Source organism: Boleophthalmus pectinirostris, unplaced genomic scaffold (assembly GCF_026225935.1).
Source record: "Boleophthalmus pectinirostris isolate CB_2022bp ecotype Guang Dong unplaced genomic scaffold, ASM2622593v1 HiC_scaffold_13, whole genome shotgun sequence".
Taxonomy (NCBI): Eukaryota; Metazoa; Chordata; class Actinopteri; order Gobiiformes; family Gobiidae; genus Boleophthalmus; species Boleophthalmus pectinirostris.
In genome coordinates, this window is record NW_026571036.1 from 11,003,291 (window position 1) to 11,026,196 (window position 22,906).

General features: G+C 39.7%; 2 protein-coding genes across 2 annotated transcripts; both read right to left on the reverse strand.

Annotated features, from left to right (window-relative positions):
* Positions 1-2,032: 2,032 nt before the first annotated feature.
* Positions 2,033-11,000, reverse strand: LOC110161328 (hepatic sodium/bile acid cotransporter-like). Its single transcript, XM_020926437.2, has 7 exons — positions 10,810-11,000; positions 9,781-9,867; positions 9,135-9,247; positions 4,071-4,275; positions 3,686-3,864; positions 2,608-2,813; positions 2,033-2,094 (listed from the first exon to the last, which is right to left on the reverse strand). Exons 1-7 carry the CDS (start codon positions 10,975-10,977, stop codon positions 2,033-2,035), a joined length of 1,020 nt encoding a protein of 339 aa, XP_020782096.2. The 5' UTR covers positions 10,978-11,000.
* A 2,103-nt stretch (positions 11,001-13,103) lies between these two features.
* Positions 13,104-21,784, reverse strand: LOC110160338 (hepatic sodium/bile acid cotransporter-like). Its single transcript, XM_055149770.1, has 7 exons — positions 21,635-21,784; positions 21,284-21,370; positions 19,775-19,887; positions 17,435-17,639; positions 16,879-17,057; positions 15,182-15,387; positions 13,104-13,168 (listed from the first exon to the last, which is right to left on the reverse strand). The coding sequence occupies exons 1-7, from the start codon at positions 21,782-21,784 to the stop codon at positions 13,104-13,106; spliced, it is 1,005 nt and encodes a 334-aa protein (XP_055005745.1).
* Positions 21,785-22,906: the final 1,122 nt, after the last annotated feature.

A 22,906-nucleotide genomic window follows, 5' to 3' on the forward strand; every position in this document is an offset into this window, starting at 1 on the left:
AATATTACTCATGTAGAAGTATAAAGTAGTCGTCCATAAGTATTTGGGAAGTAATTTAGAGAGTGTAAGTGTAACGGTTGGAATTTTTTTTTCCTTTTACTTGAGTAGTGAAGTAACAGTACTTTTACTTTTCTGAGTGTGAGTTTTTAATACCATTTTCAATGTCAAATAAATGAATGAAATTGACAGCAAATTTCGTAAACTTTCACATAATATCTCCTTATGTCTGGAGTGAATGTAATGAATGACATAAATATAATCTAAGAAGTAATCACCTTGATGACTAAAAGTAGGGTTTGGGCTTGAAATGCACTTGTTAAAGAACAGATATGAGGTCTCAGATGATTCACTCAGTGCTTTATCGTGTTGGACAAAGTGACAAATTGATTGTTGTTGTGCTGTTTGTGTGTGCAGAGCTGTCAACACTGCATTCCCAAGGCTGAGCTCCTATCTCCAAACCAACTTGTTACAGCCATAAAGAAACGTGATTAAAGGTAAGACAGACTCTGAACACAAGTGACATCTAGTGTTCACTTCTGGTAAAAAAAAACAAAACAAAATGTGAACCGCTTAAAAGCCACAATGAGCCACACGTTTTCCTGCACTGAACAACAAGGAGACATTGTTCATTGAGTCTTAACCCTCTCAGGCTCAAATTAATTTTTAGTATCAGGAAAAATCTGATATTTGGGGAAAATTATAATATGGGGTAGTAATATACAATCCTGACTTTTATATCCTTTGTAAACAAAAACAGTATTTTGCACTTCTGGCAGGCCGTTTGCGTGGAGTCATTCTTGCACAGTCTGCATCGCCCATGTTTATCATGTTTATGGATGGGAGAAAAGGCTCCTGAGTAAAAAAAGCTCATAAAATATGGATGTGGAGTAAGTAGGGAATTGGAATTTAGCTGTTGCAAATCTGCAACGCCTGCCTGGAGAGGGTTAAAGGGCCCACATTACACAATTTTCAGATCTTTTATAATGTTGTTTCTTGTTGTTTGAGTTCTTTTGCCAAAACAGAAACTCCATGTGATGTCAAGTGGTAACACAAGAAGTATTATCATGTGAATCATTTGGATTATTTAACCCCAGAATTGCCAGTCTCTACTGAACAAAGTGTAAAAGGAAAGTGTTACCCGGGTGTCTGCAAACCGTGTGGGAGGCCGAGCTCTGCACCAGTCCTTTCACCTGCGGTCACCCAACAGTCTACGTGGGCGCAGCCTCCGGGCCCGTCTCTACACTTAGATGTCTCAATGTCTCCCGCATTTGGCCCGGTGCAGAGCGCTCGTGGGCCTCCGTCGTCTCCGGACGCCTCAAACCAACCCTGTAGTATAGTTTGGTCTCAATCCAAACCAAGACAAATGAACAGCTCTTATCGATGGATCACTCGGTTTGTGCATAGATGAAAAAAGCAGCTGTGAGAAATAATGTGAATTGCAGGACACATTGATCATCTACACTTTGCGGCCCCGGGATCGTCCTGTGGCTGTGCCTGTCTGAGGGTCACTTTGCCATCAATCGAGAGCCTCCTTGCCCCTGTTGCTGAGGTTTGTCTGCCTCCGTCCGTCCCCCAAGTGCAGATTTGGTTTGTTTGCATGTGTGAAAGCGGACCACTCTGAAGTCTATATACTACATAGTGATAATTGTATTGCCTGATGCAGACCAAATAATCAAACTAACGGTGTGAAAGCGGTGCCCTAAGATCCAAAATCTCCTCTGTACATTTTTTAATATCTAATATGACAACAAAATTAAGCAATAAATGCATAAATGTGTCTATATCTATTTTTGTTTCATTTAAAAAAATAAAATACCTACTTTTAATATGAACAACAATAACAACAACAATACATAATGAAAAACTTGTAATAAATGTATTTTCTTACCTTTATGTGAGTAAATTACAGAAGAATTTTCAAATGTATATATCTAAATTTAAGATTTTTTTAATTTTTTATTTTTTTTACATGAGACCTGCAGTCTCTCGTCTAAAAAGCCACCACAATCAGCTGTATTCTAAACACTTTCATCTAACAGCTCTTCTCTGATATCCCGACTTCCTGCATCTGTGGACTGGCAGCTTGGTACACTCCTGTAGAGCAAAAAAAGTGAAAATAAAGTGAAATGGCAATATCAAAAAATAGTTTGGAGACTGCCTAGACTAAAATACATTGATTGTCATTAATCCAGTACCTATATGTTTCTGCCAAAATAGAAAGAATTTGGGAGACGCTCATAGTTAAAGACTCATTCTGTAACTTTTTTCTCCATAGTATAGGATAATAATGATTATCCGTGAAGTGGACTTGGTGATGCCATAAATTCATATTGCAGGTCTATGGAGAGGTGACCCTGCTCGGTCAATGTTTTTCAATAATCTTGGGGCAATAAAATATATTTTAAAAAGTTGAATGCAATCCTGTTGAACAAAGCAATAACCTCTCTCTGGCAGAAAACCTTCCACAAGAAAAATGGCATAGCTTAAATACAAACTAATTACAAGTGTAGAAAGCTGTCATTTAGAACTGGAAACTAAACTGAACAATATCATTGGTGAATATCATTAAAGGGAGTGTAGTAGAAGTAATGTTAGAAGTTTACTCACCCTTTTTGTTCTTCCATTGTTGCCAGCACAGACGAGCCCTGAACATCAGCACCAAGAGAAGAGCCTCACTTAACTGAGTCAACATGTAGGTCACCGGGAAGAGGACCAGAGGGCCCACCGCTTGTGGAGGAAACGCCACTTTAATCAGGGCTATAGACAAACCCCCATTCTGGCAGCCGGTCTCCATCGACACTGTCCGGCACTCCCTGAGGCATGAACAAACATGGCTTTAGATTTATATTACTTCACCAATGATGAAAAATTAGGACAGCTGCCATAGTGATTAACATTTTAAAACATATATTTTGAATGTAGAAAAATTCCTCAAAATCTTCTTAAAACAAGGATGCTAAGGAGAAAGGTGTGGACACTGGAGATACAGCTACACCATATATTTTACACCATATGTGACAGCAAATGTGGCCGAAGACCTTCCAGAGGAAATACTTTGAGGGAATGAACCATTTCATCACCAACTGAGACAACAGAGAGTAAGAACAAGGCCTTTCCTGTTGTGGTCATCTGGTTCCCCTGGACACTGCTGTGATGGTGCAGGACACAAAGGAGGGACACTTTTGGTTCTTCCTCAAACTACAGATCTTCTGACTCTACCTGACCAGTCCTCCTGTTAAACTTGTAAAGGTAAAAACAAACCTTTTAGTCCCTTTTGTGTACACACAAAATTAGACTTTGATGATGTCATAATTTCTATTTCCATATGAAATATGAAATAAATAACACCCCCCCCCCCCGGAGCCGAGCCTGGGGTTGGGCACCTGGCGGTTGTGCCTTAGCCCAGGGGGCCCCAGCCTCAGTCTGAACAGACAACATGGGTCCACCCTGCTGTGGGCTCACCACCTGCAGAGGGGTTCATAGGGATCGAGTGCAAATAGGACTGGGCATCAACTGAAGACGAGTGTGTCGACCGTCCAGTGCACACACACAGCATCTGCCTGTGGTGACGTGGAACACAAGAATTCTGCCCTGTCCTTCAGTTCAATTTTAAACTGTAGAGATTCTAGATGGTCACATGACACAAGCTTTTAATTCAAGAAAGCTGTCATCTCAAATATCTTACGGTTGTGTGAGTCTGAAGAGGAGGGAAAGGAGGTATCCCAGGGTGTATCCGATCATTGGCATCAGGAAAGCGATGGCCACCATGGACGGAGCCACAACGGCCAAGGTCTGGTCTCCATGCTCCAGAAAGGTCAGCACAATCATCGCCATGAAAAAGATGGTAGACACGATCAGACCTGCCTTCGGGAAAGATCGTACACTTGTTTCATTACTCACAGAAACATGCTTTAGAATTGTATTGTTTACAAGTTAACATCTAAGCTAAACAACAAAAAATTATGAAAGTCATTTTAATCACACTTGTTTCTACACAATTAAAGGTGCACTAATTAACTTTTTCTTTAAAGTTGGGTAAACACTAGTGTAAAGACTTGAGCCTCTCTGACCTTGGTGATGAAGTTGGAGTACTGTGGTCTGTAGTGGTTGAGGAGTATTCCAATTCCACATGGGATCAGGATGGTCAACAGGGATAAGGCTATATCTCTGTAGGGGACGGCCTCCTGGAGACCCTCAAAGCCCCGGCAGTACACGAGCAAGAGCAGAGGCATCATCCCCAAGGCGACGAGGGTGGAGCAGGTGGTCATCACGATACTGAGAAGAGAGAGAGAAATCACTACCAATACTGCTACTACTGAGTCAGTACGACTGCTACTTTTACTAGCAATAATTCCACTATTCAGCTAATTATTATAGTCATTCATAGTATTTGTTATGATGCGGTGAAATGGTACTGGGATATTAAACATTTTATGGTGTGTGATATGGATGATTTTATGGACAAATGTTTGAAACCGGCCCACAAACCTGAGAAAAACTTGAAGAAAAAGAAGACCTGTAAAATAGTGTGCAGAGATGAATGAACAGAAATGTCCTGAATTGGCAAAACTTCCTTCAGCTCTTCTGAAACCAGAGTGAAGATGATCTCCAGGTTCATGACATGAAGGTGTTACAAGAATCTCTCTCTTCACCTGTGGGAACTAAACTCAGTGAGGATGTAAAACCTTCTGCAGAAGACACCAGTAAAGCAGCTGAAGTTGAGATGGTCACAAATATTGCAGTTCTGCCAAATGACCATGGAGATTTGAATGATTGCTCACATATTCAAAAGTCTGAGGAGCCTATCAATCAATCAATCAATCAAACTTTATTTATAAAGCGCTTTTCATACAAGAATGTAACACAAAGTGCTTCACAGTGATTAAAAACAATCCCACATTTCATTCCACCACCCACCCACCAACCCTGTCTACCTGTAGTAAAATGTGAGGCTGAATACAGGTGAACCAGTTGAGAAAAGCACCATCAGAGGAGCCGTCTACACCAGGAGCAGAGAGACGTCCACCTCCACCAGGAACCACCACAGGGTCCAGGGGAGAGATGAAGCCCAAGCACCAACCCTCCACCAGGAGCCCACAGGACAGACCCCAGCAGCCACAGCCGACCTCTGCTCCTGATGCAGAGGCTCCTACAGAGGAAACACTGGAAATCCTAAAAATATGCCTAAAATAAATAAATAAATAAATATAATAAAATGTGTACAATAGAAACAAGTAAAAATATAAGATTTCAATCAAAAGCTAAGCTAAAAAGGAGGTTCTTGAGCCTGCTCTTAAAAACATGAACGTTCTCTGCAGCCCTGAGCTCCTCCGGCTGCAGTTCCATAGACGGGGGCCGCAGTGCTGGAAAGACGCCTCTCCGTGAGTGTGTGTCCTGACTTTGGGAATGACCAGGAGCCTGCTGTCGGAGGAGCGCAGGGTCCGCGAGGGTTTGTAGGGTAAAAGCAGTTCTCAAAGATAAGAAGGCTCGAGACCATTAAGATATTTAAAAACCAGTAAAAGAACTTTAAAATTGATCCTGAAACTCACAGGAGCCAATGCAGTGATTTTAAAACCAGTGAAATGTGGTCCCGCCCTCTGGTCCTCGTCAGGCCACGCACTGCTGAATTGTGTAATAATTGCAAACCTGAAATACTCTTTTTGGGAAGACCAGAGAGCAGGGCATTACAGTAGTCTATACGACTGGTGATAAAAGCATCAGCCTCTCTGTGTTGGTCCGAGGGAGAATGGGTCAGACTCTGGTTATGTTTTTTAGGTGATAGAAACTATTTTTGTGATGTTCTTAATGTATGGGATAAATGTCAGCTCAGAGTCAAAAATGACGCCCAGGTTTTTCACTTGAGGAGAAGGGTTGAAAGACTGTGCTTGTAGTTTGGGCAAAAGTTTCTCTCTCTGGGTGAGAGAAAGTTTTCGTGCCATCCAGGATTTGATATCTAGAATGCAGTTAAAAAGAGCATCCATTGGTCTGGTGTCATCAGGAGACATGGAGATGTAAAGCTGCGTATCATCTGCGTAGCTGTGGAAGTTGCTCCCATGTTTCCTGGTGACACCACCAAGTGGGAGCATGTACAAGTTAAAAAGCACAGGGCCTAAAATGGAGCCCTGGGGCACACCACATGTGATTTTAAGAACCTTGGAGGAGCATGTTTCTACACTCACCATAAATGTTCTGTCTGTGAGGTAGAATGTGAACAGCACCGGAGAGGCCGAGGTGTTTTAGGTGAGTTAAAAGAATAGTGTGAGCCTACAGTTGCAGTCAAGGAGGAACATCAATCAGCAGAGTCCTCAGATGATGTTCCAGATGATTCCAACTGCGTCACACCTGCCCAAAATAATCTCCATAACAACATTATGACAGATGAGGCCGAGATGAGACTGAACAGAAATTGGCTGAATTAGTAGAGCCTCCTTTATCTCCTCTGAATCCAGAAGAGTTAAGCAATACTCAAAACCAGGATATGGAGCAACCTCCAGACTCAAAAGAGGAACCAGAAATTCTCATCTTTAATGCTGAAGGTGGTACACCACTTCCACCCAAAATAAATGAGGACAATTCAAAACAGACAAAAGTTAAAAAGATAAAGCAAAAGCCTCCAAAGACGCCATCTAAAAAGGTGGCTAAAGTTGAGATGGTCACTAAAATCTTAGATTCTCAAAATGACCATGATCTAAGTTAAGAGTTATGCCCAAAGCCAAAGAAGCAGTGCTGGGCAGGTGTAAGAGGAAGGATAACTTTAAACATCCTGCACATTTGAAGTTTTTTTGAATAAGTATTTGAACCCACCCCTGAAGCCTGAAAAAAAATAAATACATTTCAAAAGAATCGCTGGCTTACATGTTTAATACTAAAACCCATTAGAAAACACAGAATATCAATGTTTCAACAATGTTATTTTGGTAGTTTAAACGTTCACTTAGTCAGCACCTGTCGAGGGCTTGACCTGTTGTGTGAGGACAATTATCTTAACCTCTGTTCTGTGGATCATCAATCTCATGTGGACACGTCGCAGTCAGACAAGCGGAAATACTGGCCATCTACACTAATGCATCCGGCTTAGGACTACGAGGTAATGCGAGGACAAGCTCTGCTCCAAAACACACAGCTCATGGGAAAACATTAACAGGTGTCCTTCATGTTAAGTCAGAAGCCACCACGACCGCTTCACTCAAACAGCAACAAATGACACTGTTTCAAACTGAACCACAAAGGTGTCTGTGGAACCCGAAAACTAAGCCGAAGGGCATTTTTGGAAACATCCACTAGTATAAAAGACTGAGCAGGTTGAACATTTATTCTCAATTCAAAATCTCGATTACATCTGCCTTTCAGAAACTCACTCGTCTCCTCTATCTATAGTGTAAAATCCCGGGTTACACAGTGTGCAGACGAGATAGACTCAAAGGAAAATGGTGGTGATGTCCTGATCTACGTGGAGGCCATTCAACGTAAACAGTTGGATGTTGATAATTATAACTTGGAATGTGTATGAAGTGATGGGAAAAATCCTCTGAAAATGTATTTAGTTACAGAATACTGAACTAAATGTGTTTTTAATATTACCATTATATAGTAAAGTGCAACATAAGATTATAATTAGGGATGGGCATTCGATTAAATTTTCTTAATTGATCGTCGGGAGAATTATTGATTGATTATCGATTAATCATTAATGTTTTTTATATAAAAATGTATCATCATTATTATTAATATCTGCACTACTAATCTGCATAAATAAATTCAACTTTACGACATATAAACCGTAACGACTCTAGAGCCACATCAGCCCGTTTGACATTATAATGTGTTTAATTCAGTTTTGTTCAACTCTCACAGAAACGAAACTTAAAACCTCATGGCTAATTTGCATAAATTAAGCGAAGAAAAAAAACAGCTCTTGTGGCTGATGCGAAATGACTCAGGTGAATACAGGTTAGTGTGACCATATTTGCGTTTGTCAAAACCAGGACACCGTACGGGGGGAGGGAGGTTGGGACTCGTCATCGACAACGACTCTCACCTGGTAAAACTTTTTCCCACTGGACACCGAAACATATGTGCAGTGTTGGGAAGGATACTTTTAAAATGTAATCCCCTACAGATTACAGATTACATACCCCAAAATGTAGATTGTAATGTAATCCATTAAATTACTTAAAGTGAGTAACGTAATCTGAATACTTTGGATTACTTGATTTGTTGTAGAGAAGCAAAGACGAGGATACTTAACCGTATTAAAAATATTATTGATAGAAGAGGAGGAGACATGTCCACGCAGCATGGTTTAGTCCTGTTAAATCCTGTTTTAGTCCTGGTTTAGATCTAGTTTAGATCTAGTTTAGACCTGGTTTAGTCCTGTTAAATCCTGTTTTAGGCCTGGTTTAGATCTAGTTTAGTCCTAGTTTTAGTCCTGGTATTGTCCTGGTTTAGATCTAGTTTAGATCTAGTTTAGACCTGGTTTTAGTCCTGGTTTAGACCTGGTTTAAACCTGTTTTTTTGTCCTGGTTTAGATCTAGTTTAGACCTGGTTTAGTCCTGGTTTAATTTCCAGCAATGAGTGGAATTATCGAAAAAAAAAAAAAAAAAAAGTAAATAAAAATAAAAATAATGGGAAAAAAGGAAAATACGTGTAATCCATTTATTTTAACAAAGTAACTGTAATCCAATTACCACTCACTGAAACAGTAACTGTAACTGAATACAGTTACTCATAATTTGTACTCTGATTACATAACTCCGGTACATGTAATCTGTTACTCCCCAACACTGCATATGTGTTGCTTTGTACACGTGGCCTCACACTTGTCCCGACCGGAACGGAAAGCGTGGAATTTCTTGTACAAATCATCGTTAAAGACGCATTTGTGCTTCAATACGTTGCAGACTGACCAACTGTTTGTGTCTCGCTCCTTCTGAGTGCAGAGAGACACATGTACAGACCCCCATTTGGTCACACTACGCACAGCAACCCACATTCAGTTTGTCGATTAAAATGAATGTAATTGATGAAATTCTTAATGTTCAATTCTCGATTAATCGACTAATCATGCCCATCCCATGTTTAATGTGGTTTGGAGGTCTGTTGACTGAAGTTGGTGAGTATGTTTCATCTCTTACCTGAGGTTCATGTCTCCTTTGAGGGCCAGACTCGCCATGTTGGACAGAAGACCTCCAGGACAACAGCCGCAGATCAGCACCACCACAGCGGCCATCTCTGATAACTGGAACACCTGTAAACAAACCAAAGAACACTGGTAAAATCACTTTATCACAATATTCAGTTACAGTACAGTAGTATTGACACAGCTTGCAGTTGATACTTTGCACATTGGGGTTTTCTACATGTATCTGAATGGTGAAATGTTCAGAAGTTACCATGGTGACACAATGCACACATTAGCAAAGACTCAAGAAAACTCAAGAAAGAATACAAAACAGACTTAAACGATACATTTTCAAGAGCCTGTGATCAATACGAGCGTTCATGGTCTTGTTCAGGTGTTTGATTTTCAACAAAAAAGGTGAGAGGGAGTAACAAAAAAATGTTTGACTGTAAATTGTGACTGTAAATTTTATGTATGAGACATTTGTTTAAGAGCACAAATTGGCTAACCTCTTGTAGTTCCAACTAAAGCAGCTCTTTCTGGTCAGATTGTGTAAAGATTAGTCTAAAGTCTGACAATCCTCAGATAGAGCAGTGTTTACAGTCAGCAACAAACATTGACAACATCAGCTGCAAAGTATCAATAATATCAAATCCCACCTTAGCCAGAATGAAAGCCGTCAGAGGCATGATCCCGTACTGAGCCACAAGCGCGATCCCCACTCCTTTGGGTTTGACAATATGAGCCTGTGAGGACAACAGGGAAACTGGATTAAGTACATTTCAGTGTTCATCCTGCCTCTGTCATCCTGTTACTTTTACTTTTACTTTAGTATATATTAGAAAAGCCAGTGTACAAAACCCCTGTTCACACAAAGTTCCCAGAGATTTGCTTCCCTGACCGTCCAAATCCTTCTACATTCTGACTGAATCCAGAAGGATGTGGAATCAGACCACAGAGCATGACCGACCCACTCGTCTTTGTAAAGTTTTGTCAGAGCGTGTGGTTTTGGCTGCAATGACCCTCATTCACACATGAACTCAGTCCCAGAACATTGTCAGGTTTGGTCTGTTCACTCTTAACCTGTTATTTGACTCTCCATGGAGACAGATAAGTGGAAACAAGCAGGTTTTAGTCTATTTCTTGGCTAAATAGTTACATACTATGACTTAAAGATTTTATGAGATCGACCACATAGCATAACCAGGAAAACAAGCTCAGAACACTCATTTTGAGCGAATATATTTCGGTGCAGTTACTGGTTTATTTGGTGGTTCAGAATACAGTTATTTTCCTAAAATCAAAGGAATACATTTTGATATTTGATCACAGTGCCACTGCACAGTAAAAGTAATATAAAAAGTAAGTTAATGAACTGAACTAACAGTGTAAAACATAAACATAAAACAGTTTTAATCCTGTGTCACATTTTTTACACTACAATATAATGCATCTCAAAGTGAAAGTATTTTAACTATTACGAGAACACTTCTGATTGTACCATAGAATACACAGAATATATTAGAAAATACTTATAAAAATGGATATTCAGTATTGTTCCCAGTATTCTTATTGACATTTCATTGCTGTTTACATAGTCCATACCTTTTTTTTGATTTGTAGCATATTATTATAAGTATAAGTATTTTATATATTTCAGTAATCTACTCAAATTTCACAGGATTTACCTTGATCTTGGTGGGCTCCATGGTGCATCCCAGTGAAACCATGGTAATAAAAATGGCACAGATGACAATAAAATTTCCTATTTGGTTCATCTCACTGGCTGCAGTGAAGTCCAGCGTCCCGTTGAGGCTGTCATTTCTCAACAAATCCACCTCAGACAGGTTTGCCATAGTAAAAGTGACAAATATTTGAATTAAAGTACATTCAAGTTTACACACTCTTCGTTTAAGTCCTGTCTGCAAGTCCTTTAAACAAAACACATGAGTGGGGACATTGTTGAGAGGCACAAAGTCAAATAAATCTATAGCACGACTGAAGTACACTGGCCACAATAGCTAATGTTTCCCCTCCTAGTCTCCTCTGATTTGAGTAAAAGTTTTGGTTACTCTTTTACAAATTTACAAGTGGTTACTCTTTTACAGTCTTCAAGCTTTTTTCTACTTATTTATAATCTATTCATTTATATTTTTTACTTGTTGTTATTATATTATATTGTGATGTGATGTGTCAGCTACTGTGTCCAAATAATTTCCCATGTGGATCAATAAAGTTTATCTAAATTTAAGTTTAAGAGTTATGTTGACAATATGAAATAATTTGGACATTTGAAATTTTACACCTCATCGGCTATTTGCTGATATGATTCAGTTTTTCAGATTTTTGTGCATCTATAAATGACCAAATTTTGTGCATTATTCAGTTTTTTTGTCCTTCAAATAATAAATTAGATGTTATGTCCAGAAGTGGTTGAGTTGCCAAACATTTTACTCAAGTAAGAGTAATGTTACTTCAATATTGTAGAGGTACAGTAGTAGTCCAAGAAATTATTCAAGTAAGTGTAAAAAAAGTACCACTGTAAGAGTAACTTTAAGAGTAAGTGTTGGGACATAACATCTGATGTTTATGTGATTTTACATGAATGTAATTTGAAGGACAAAGCATGAAATTAAATAATGCACAAAGGATAGAAAAACTAAACGATATCTGAAGGAGCAGTGCAAGAAACACACATGTTCAAATTGTTTTGTCATAAAGCTTTTGTCACTTACTTGAGTAAAAGTTGAGCAACCACAACTTTTAACCACAACTCAAGTGTTACTTCAATCAAAATATTACACAAGTAGGGATAAAAATATTGTGTTTTTTTTTCTCTTACTTGAGTAATTTCTTGGACTGTTACTTTATACTTCTACACTCGCGATGCTAGAGCTTACAGGGGAAGCTGTATATTATGAATGAAAAAAATAGCAACAAAAAACACCAGGATCATGTAGAGGGGGTTTATACGAACGTTTAAGACCAAAATGACGAGGCTCAACGCATCAGCTCTCACGTATGTTCATTTATTTATACAATCTATGGGTTAGGGTCACAGTTAAGGCGAGGGTAGGGATAGTAGAGTTAGGTTTAGGAACACTTTTGTCGAAATGTTGAACTTTGTATAAAAGTCTCCATTTCTAGATGCTCTTTTTAACATTCAGGTGGAAGATTTGGTATCATGTTTAAAATGGTTTTCATTTCATCCACTTTTTTATCCAAATTTCAATATCTGAAAGTTAGTGTAGCTTCAAAACCCAGCATTCAATTTGCAGTATTAATCTCCCATTGATAAAAGACCAACTTTCTCTGCAGAACTGTCATTTTTTGTATATAAATTAGCAGTTTTTATCTTAATTTTTTGCTCACTGATATTCTGTTGCAGATGTTTTAATGTGAACAGTCTTCTCGGCATTTATCTCATTTAATCAAAGACACATTTTTATGAACAGTGATTTTATTTTCAGTGCAAAAAACATAAACATTTGTATGGTGACAGCGATAATTATACAAATAAAAATGTCAGCTTTCTATTCTATTAAAAAAAAACATGCCTGAGGATGTTTTAGATCTCAGCCATGCATGTTTGAGTAATTTAGCGATCTCTCCTGGGCTCTATTTGTTAGATTCTGTCCAATTCTGTCACGACAACTCTACATAAATATACAAAAACATGATACAAAACTGTACACAACAACATGATGCAGTAGTTTCATTAGCAGGATGCAAACTGATTGTGTTGTGATAGCGCTCTGAAGGGGGAGTGACTTAACACACAGAGGCAGTGGTCTGAGCAACAAAAATACAAGTGAAACATGTAAATACGTAGTTTTCGGCGAATATAGCATTTTCAAAACAATAAAAGGTAACATGGTGATCTAAATTAAGTTAAGTGTTAGTGGTTAATATCTCATAGAAGTCACATACTCCCTCTTTAAAAGCTGCCACGTTGTAAATCAGCAATATTCAAAATAGTGTTTCATTTAACAGCTCTTTCCTGATCTCCAACTTGACGTATTTCTGGATCAGCCACCTGGTACGTCCCTGTAGAGCAAGAAGTTTTCATGTGAATTGGCAATATGCATCTTAAACTCAGTACAGTAAAGTGTATTTACCTTGTTGACATGTTTCGGCTGCGGCTGCATCTTCAGAACTGTCCTCGGTGTTGGTGGTGACGTGTCGTATATCAGCTGTTGTTACTTCCTGTAGGCGTGGTCGGCCTGATGGACCTGGCAGGTCTCTCAGACTGACCACGCCTCCCGTCGCCCCGGTGTCTCTGGAGGAGGGTGTCCCAAGTGTGTGAAAGGAGGAACGCTCCATCATCACGGTTAATGCTGTCCGTGCCGCGTTTCCTGATTTCACTGTCCTCCCTGATCCAGCGTTTGAACTTGCTGTTTTCCGATCCAATGATGCGAGCCCCGGTCCCAATCCAGAATGTGGTTATTTCTTTTACGGTGCTCTGATATTAGCCTGATTCATCAGCCGGTTTCACTTTGTAGAAACCGTCTGACCTTGCAGTGTTAGGATTCGTTCGCTTGACAATAGGTGGGTACTTTTTTTTTATTTAACCAATCGCTGCTATTTGGTCATGACGTATGTAATGTGCCAAATCCCATAGGAAGAAGGGCAATAACGTCTTTCCCCTTGATAAAATTCACCAAACATTCTCTATATTCCGGCTTTAAATCCTCGATCTCGGGAATCGTTGACAACACAGAATATAAGGCTCTTCGCTGACTGGTTGGTGCCTGAACTCACTCTTCCGGGATTTTTGCAAACCGTCTAGTGTATTCTGATTCCTGACCTAGTCGCTGGAGAGAAATGAAACTGAGCAGAGGCACTAGGTGGCGTCATCCTGGCTAGTCTGATATGGCGGATTTTAAGTTTTCCTGTTCTGCTTTCTCTTTTTTGTGTTCTGGTGATTCTCCCTGATGTTTCCTTTTCACGTTCCTTTTGTCGGATGTGAAACCATGATGATGGAGCGTTCCTCCTTTCACACACTTGGGACACCCTCCTCCAGAGAACACCGGGCGACGGGAGGCGTGGTCAGTCTGAGGAACCTGCCAGGTCCATCAGGCCGACCACGCCTACAGGAAGTAACAACAGCTGATATACGACACGTCACCACCAACACCGAGGACAGTTCTGAAGATGCAGCCGAAACATTTCAACAAGGTAAAAACACTTTTCTGTACTAACTTTAAAAAGAACCTAAGAAGTTAAAGTACATCAGAAGACAAAATGAATATCTTTGACTTTAATACATCTTTTCGAGTGATACTTTGCAGCTAATATCAACAACATGCCCTGGAGGTGTGATGCTAACTGTAGGCATGCTCTGTCTGAGGCTTTGTAAATCGTTAATCTGATTTTTATTTCAACACAATCTGACCAGAAAGAGCTTGGTTTAGTTGGAACTGCAACAGGTGATCTGATTTTTACTGTGAAACAAGTCCCTCACACATAAAATTACCGTCACAAGCTGTGTGTGGCGTGTCACCGTGGGAACTGATGAACATTGGGCCACACACATATATGTAGAACACCCCCAGCGTGATGTCAGTAATCCATAAATCAGCAATCCAGCACCCATACGTTTTTGGCCCAGTGCCCCCAAAATAACAGCAACTAACTTGGGAGACGGTGATACTATTTAAAGATTTACCATGTAACTTCTCTGGTGGAGGGTCGGTCACCTGCTTGTCTCCATGGAGATGTTATTATACCCAGAATGTTTCATAGTGCAGCATGAAATTAGTAATAAAATAGATGATACCACAAAGCCATATTACAGGTTTATGGGGGGAGACCCTGTTCACAGTCGATGTTTTTCAATAGTTTTGGGGTAATTCATTCAAAATGCAAAGCTTTAAAGCTGAATGCCATTCTGTTCTTCTATATCTATGGTAGTAATTTACATGTTGACCTTAACAACTAAAAGCTGTAAATGAACTCATAACAGTTTCACACCAACATTGCACAAATACCACTGATGAAGGCCATTAGGAAATAACAGTTTTAGAAGTAGTATGAGAAGTCTATTAGAAGTCTGCTCACCTTTTTTGTTGTTCCGTTGTTGCCAGCAGCGGTGAGTCCTGAACAGCAGCACCAGGACCAGAGCCTCACTGAGCTGACTGAGCATGTAGACCACAGGGAAGAGGAACAGAGGGCCCACTGCTTCTCGAGGAAAGGCATTTTTTACCAGGACCATACACAACTGCCCATTCCGACAGCCGGCCTCCATCGCTACTGTCCGGCACTGCCTGAGGTATGAACATAGATCTAAATTTAGATTTATATTACTTGAATGATGTACAATTAGGATCCCTGTCATAGCAATTAATAATTTAAAACAAATATAAAATTTTGAATGAATTCACTGATTTGCAAATATCCAAAGTTATGATCCACAACTGATGAACCTTATCATTATATGTTAGAGAATAGTTCCACAAGTATATTAAAGTGCACAGTGACAGGACAGACTGTGCTCATTTCACTAAAACACAGTTAACATTGTAGGAATGAATCAGAGGCCGTTTATGATGAGTTTAAAAACAAGGCCAGTTACGTCTCCCGGATTGGCGTTACCGGGCCCCACCCTGGAGCCAGGCCTGGTGTGGATGCTCAAGTGTCTGGTGCCTGGGCTTTCCCCCACGGGGCCCAGCTGGACAGTAATGGGCCAGTGCAAAGAGATCTGGGAAGCTGGGGAGGAAGGAGCCTGAGCTTGTGCAGGAGGTTGAGTATTTCTGATTAGATCTAGTTGGCCTTACTTCAACACAGCCTGGGCTCTGGAACCCAACTCTTTGAGAGGGGCTGGACTCTCCACTTCTCTGACGTTGTCTGTGGGAAGCAGTGGCAGGCTGATGTGGGCTGCTCATTGTCCCACATCTGAGCCACTTTGGAGTTCACCCCGGTGAACGAGAGGAACGCGTTCCTGCACCTTTGGGTCGGGGACAAGTCTTTCACTGTGGTGTCAGCCTACAGGCTGACCAGCAGTGCAGTACCTGGACTTCTTGGTGTCCCTGGGACTGGGATTACTGGACAGTGCATCAACTGGGAACTTTCCATGTTCTATGGGGGACTTCAACACCCACTTGGGTAACGACAGTGACACCTAAACAGGGGTGATCGGGAAGAACTGCCTCCCTGATATGAACCCCAATGGTGTTTTGTTATTGGACTTCTGTACTTGCCACAGTTTATCCATAACAGACAACATGTTCAAGCACAAGGGTGTCCATCAGTACACGCGCCACCAGGACACCCTGAGCTGGAGGTCGATGATCGTCATCTGACATTTGACTGTGTGCCTTGGACACTGGGGTGAAGAAAGGGGCCGAGATGTCAACCGATCATCACCAGATGGTGAGTTGGGTCCACTGGCGAAGGAAGAAGCAGGAAAGACTTGGCAGACCCAAGTAAATCATGAGGATCTGTTGGAAACATCTGTTGGGAACAAATTTTCTGTATTGATGACAGAGGTAGAAGTATTCTACTTTAGAACACACAACTTTCCTGTATTTTATCTTCTCAGTCTTTTTCTACTTTGTGCAAGTCTCATGTGAATAGGCCCAATAATTACAGAGATATTAACAGTAAACCAGGTCAACAAATCTGCAATCACCGTTAATCAGAAAATTCCACCACAGAATTCTGACCTGTCCTCCAGCTTCATTTTAAACTGTAGGATTCTAGACAGTCATTTAAAAACAATCATTTAGTTCAAGCCAAGATTATCTCAAATGTCTTACGACTCTGTGAGTCTGTAGTGGAAGGAGAGGAGGTATCCGAAGGTGTATCCGATCATTGGCATCAGGAGAGCGATGGCCAACATGGGCGGAGCCAGGACGGACAAGGTCTGTTCTCCATTCTCCAGGACGGAGAGCACAACCACCACCAGGAAACACGTGTTAGACAGGATCAGACCTGCCTTGGGGAAAGATGATCATTTCCAAGTTAACAAGTGAGCTAAAGTTAACAACAATGAATTATAAAAGTAATTTTAATCACATTACACACTAATGAACTTTGAACTAATGAACTTTTCTGTGGTGGTGGTGGTGGTGTTTGTGTTTAAGTTTCCATGGAGATCTTTGTCTGTAGTGTAATGTATGGCCTCCATCAGAAAAGTTACATAGTATACCTTTAAATGTAAGGCATGTGCTCTGGAATAAAAATTGAACTACAATCTCAACTAAACGTGGGTTGCCTGAAGTCATTCTTAATATATGGAGTATATGTGTGAACACAAATCTTACAGACACTACCTTTAAGGTTTGGTAAACACTAGTGTAAAGACTCTCTGACCTTGCGGATGTTGCGGGAGTACTGTGGTCTGTAGTGGTTGAGGAGTATTCCAATTCCACATGGGGTCAGGATGGTCAACAGGGATAAAACTATATCTCTGTAGGGGACGGCCTCCTGGAGACCCTCAAAACTCTGGCAGTACACGAGCAAGAGCAGAGGCATCATCCCCAAGGCGAGGAGGGTGGAGCAGGTGGTCATCACGATACTGAGAAGAGAGAGAGAAATCACTACTATTGCACTTTCCAATTAATTATCAACAATGTCTGACATGTTCACTGACTTCAGCATTAGAAAACTGAGATGCTCAATGGAAGCTCATGTCACTGTAAATGTCATCACACCAAAGAGTTGAGGAGCTGTTGGCACCTCTGATGGATAAGTGCACATCACACTAGCAAGCAGCGGACTTTTTAAATTTGTACCAAAATGATTGCGCAGTTTAGCCGAATTCTATGTGTATCACCCATTGAGAAAATTAAATACGAGAACGAAGAAACTATAGAGTAAGAACAGAATAGTGAGCATGCACCGGAGTTGATTGGCAAAATGAAATCACAAATCACTACAAATACAACTCTGAGAGAGTAAATGAGAAGGGTAAACTACTATAACGTGGTTAAAACTCTTAAAAGTTGATTTTGCATAAAAGGTCTGCTTTAATCATCACTTTCACTATGATCATATTGTTATATCCAGTATTCTCTACTACTATTCTTCTTGTGAGCCTTATTTACCAAATCCATCCTGAAATATCCTGGAATTTACCAGAGAAATCACTAAATGTAGTTTTTGGACATTAATTTGAAGGTGATGCTCACTCGCACCCTCATTCATTTCTGTGTGTGTTGCTTCTGTTTTCACACAAAACGAGGCGTGAACCGTTTGGCGGCACAGGAAGTGTACGTGTGGGTGGAGACATCTATCGTTAATATATTCAGCATGAGTGGTAGAGTTGAAAAGTAGCAGCACGTGAACATGTACATTTGATTCTAGCGTGATGTGTTTGCATGTTCTCTCTGTGTCTGCCAGGTGCTCCGGTTTCCCATACCACTAAAAACATGTACAATAGTGTCGGGCCATGGCTTCCCTGAAAAAGAGATTCTTAATCTCAGCCGGACTATCCTGGTTAGATAAAGGTCAATAAAATAAAATAATAATCATAATAATCATAATAAACAGATTTTGCAAACTAAATGAATAAATTACAAAACAAAGAATAAATAAATAATAATAAAAATAAATAAATCATGTTTTGGTGAAGTGTCAACAACCACTTTCTGTCTTGCGTTCTTCTATTGTTACTAAGAAAGAGTAAATTAAAGTGACCACTAGATGGTGATATTTAGTAAATAATAAGCATCAGATAAAACAACATGCACTAAATCGATCAAGGAAGGTCATTTATTAAACAGTTCCTTAATCATCCTTAATCATTACCTTGTTCTTGAACTTTATGGTTGTATTGTTATATCTGTTATTCTGAGGCACTGTCTTTCTCACCTCAGTTTATTTCTTACCTTGACAGAAAAAAAAATCAGGATGTAATGCAAAAGAAAAAAACGTTCTGGGATTTTGCACCAATGAGCTCAGGTCATTTAAAAACAGAACAACACTATCTTGGATTCATCTGTCAGATCTTATTATACTTCCATGACCTGATTGGACAGATCCTCCCTGTTTATCACCTAATATTCCAGATTTCAGGTTTTTGTAGACCACCAAAGATGATCTTTTAAGAGGTCATATTATGCAAATTTCTCCGTGTTATTATGGTGTCATCATGATCTCACTCACAGTTGTATTTTGTTCATGCATGTTTGAGTAATGCTGATGGGAGTAATTTGATATTTAGTTTAATACTAAATACTAGGGATTCACAGATCTCACACCTTTTATATATCGCCTTTCAACACACCCAAAGCCTTTTTCAGAGCATTGTTCATTATTGTTATCACAATGTCTTAAATGTAGGCATAAATATAAATATCTGCTTCTGTCCATGGAGATTTTGACTTGCCTTAGGAAGTTTCATAGGATAAGCAGATTGACAACATCAGTGGTCTGTGGAGAGGTGATTGTTCATTATGAATAAAGTCTTCATGCTTTGTTGAAGCTAACATTAGACTTGCTAATATGTTTAATAATAAGATTCAGTTCAAAGTTCAGATTTTAAACACATCCAGAAGTTTGTACAGATCTAAACTACAGGCTTTTACACAAGACTATGAGAAACTATGGCATTTAAAACTGCAGCCTCTGCGATTTGCTAATTGTGTTCATTCAAATATCTATTTTTGTTCAGTTATGATTAATCTTGCGGGACTAATGGTGACCTCTTACCTGAGGTTCATGTCTCCACTGAAGGCCAGGCTCAGGATGTTGGACAGAAGACCTCCAGGACAACAACTGCAGATCAACACCACCACAGCAGCCATCTCTGATAACTGGAACGCCTGCAAACAAACCAAACAACACTGGTAAAATCACTTTAACACCAGTGTTGTGCAAGTTCACACTTTTCATGAACTAGTTCAAAGTTCAGTTCACACATTTTCAAAGTGAACTGTTCACTTCATAGTTCACAATTTTAATTTTGAACTAGTTCAAAGTTCAGTTCATTTTATTTTTAGGTGAGAGATGTAAATGAAAGGCTGAACTTATTTTTCAAACTGACCTCTGACTAAACTGCGCATATATCACACTGGAGATAGTTCATGTTTTCAGAGCTCATACACATGCAGGTTTAGCTCTTTATTTCACTCACTTTATTTATGTTGGTAACTTTATTTATTTTGGCTGCTGTTGTGATGAAAAGACTGAAAAGTGTTTGTCTTTTGGACACATGAGCACTGAACTTTATATTGCAGTAACCAGGATACTGCGTTTACATGCACCATGACGAAACCGGGATACTCAAAAAACCCGATCATACCCGGGACACTGATGTGCATGTGAGTGGTACAGTGTCTCCAAGGAGGAGCCAGAGCTGAAACGTGGGACTGTGAGGCCACAACACCAGTGTTTGTGCTGTCAGACGCAGCTTCATCTCCTTACGCTACACACAGCAGCCTACATTCAGTGTGTCGATTAAAAATGAACGCGTTCGATGAACTTGTTAACAATCGATTAGTCGACTAATCATGCCCATCCCTGCTTCACACTACATTACCCAAAATGCATTGCACACACAAGCGCTCTCTGGTGAGGCTGTGCAGGAGGAGCCCGTGGGCGGTCAGTGACAGCACAACATGCAGTTTGAAAAGTGTGAGCAGATCTTGTCACTCGACTCAACAGGTGAAAACAAATTCCGGTGTTTAATTGAACCACAACAGTGACGTACGTCGTTCACCCCACATGATCTGAACAAATTCATGTTCAAGTTCTTGATTTATAAATGTGTTGCGTTCAGTTCAAAGTTCACTGAAAAATGAACACAACACTGTTCAACACTATCAGCACATGCAGTTACAGTTTAATAATAATCATTTATCCACGTGAGGGACGCCAATATATCACAAAAACATCACAGTTTCAATACTGACTGACACAATAATGGATATCACAGAAAAAATAAACATATTGCATCAATGTTCTGCATCTTGTAGAAGATTATTGTTTTTTGAAAGTAAAATGGACAATTTTTATTCATGAGTTTCCTTATCTGGTCTTGGTATATTTCTGTTCCTCAAAATTTGAGTTTGAAATGTTAGTATTGTCACAACGCTCAAAAGTATGTTTAATCATCGCAGTAATATCACTTTATTGTTGCATCGCAAAACAGCAAATTACTAAACATGATTATTGAATATTGCATGTTTTTCATATTGTGCAATTTTAATCCAAGCCCACCTTAGCCAGAGAGAAGGCCGTCAGAGGCATGACCCCGTACAGAGCCACAAGTGCAATTCCCACTCCTTTTGGATTTTTAATGTGAGCCTGGAAAACAACAGGAAAATGGCATGAATTCAGGAAATGAGTAAGTACCATTTACACATGCAGCCTGGAATTTACTTGCATTTTGCCAGAACTGGATCATGTGTGAACAAAGCCAGAAGTGTATTTCTCTAAATTGCCAGTGGTTTCCAGGTTACTCTGTGTGGTTTTATGTTATGTGAGAGACCCAAATGCCAAGTTAAGTGTGAACAGAACACACTGGCTATATATTTTTTATGTAACATATTCGTATTTCACAGGATTTACCTTGATCTTGGCGACCTCCATGGCACATCCCAGACAAACCATGGCAATGGATATGGCACAAACCATAAAGAATTTTCCTACTTGGCTCAGCCCTCCGTACGCAGTGAAGTCAAGAGTCCCATTTAGACTGTCATTCCCCTGCAAATCCATGACCACGACTGACAGGTTTGCCATAGTAAAAGTGACAATTTTCTCAATTCCACACACTTTTAGTTTGAGTCTTGTCCGCAAATCCTCCAAACAAACCAAATAGATGTTTTCAGCAATGACGGGCACAAAGCCATATAAATCTACTATAGCATGTCTAAAGTACAGTGGGATTAATAACTGACCTTTGCCTTTCCTAGTCTACGATTATTACTATTATTAGGTTTATTGCCTTTATACGGAAGCCCTTAGAGCACAGGTGTCAAACATGTGGCCCGGGGGCCAGATCCGGCCCTCCAAGACCTTTAATCTGGCCCTCGACTGATTTTCTACTAAAATATTTTAATTATATTTTTTATTAAAATATTGTTAATTTTCTGCGAAGTTTATCACAGCAGCGTCTCCAGCATCTGTACGTGGCCCCTCCCACCAGAGCAGCACAAATGAAGACTTGTCTCTTTCCAAACGCTCTTAAAGGACGATCGTTTTGACTGTTGACCGTGACACCCTCATCAGAAAAATGTCCAAAATGAGAAAAGTGGAGCCGAGTGCAGAATTTTCCAAGAAAAATTTACTTATTCCTGTTTATACAAGTTAATGTTAAACAAGTTCATGTTAAAACATTGTGCTGAAATAGTATTTTTCTTAAAGTTTCAGGTTGTTCATAATAATATAATATTTTGTAAAAGAAAGAGTTCATCTATTAAAAAAGATTTTTGTAATAGATTTATTGTTATTTTTGGGGTTTATATGACATGAGTTTTCTGATCCAGCCCCTTTGGGATCAAAGTCGGTTGGATACGGCCCCCGGACCAAAATGAGTTTGACACCCCTGCCTTAGAGGCAAGAGGGGGAAAAAAACAGGCAGGTCATTTGGGCTCTATTTTCTAAGCGTTTTTTTTTTTTTTTTTTTTTTTTTTTTTTTTTTTTTTTTTTTACCAACTCAAAAAAAAAAAAAAAAAATTTACAGTTTCTTTAGAATTTTTTTTTTTTTTTTTTTAGAAAATAAAAAATTGAGCCCAAATGACCTGCCTCTTTTTTTTTTCTCTCTCTCTCTTGCCTCTCAGGGCTTCTGTACCTTCACATACAGAGGTGATATTCAGTTACTTCACTGATGTACTCAGA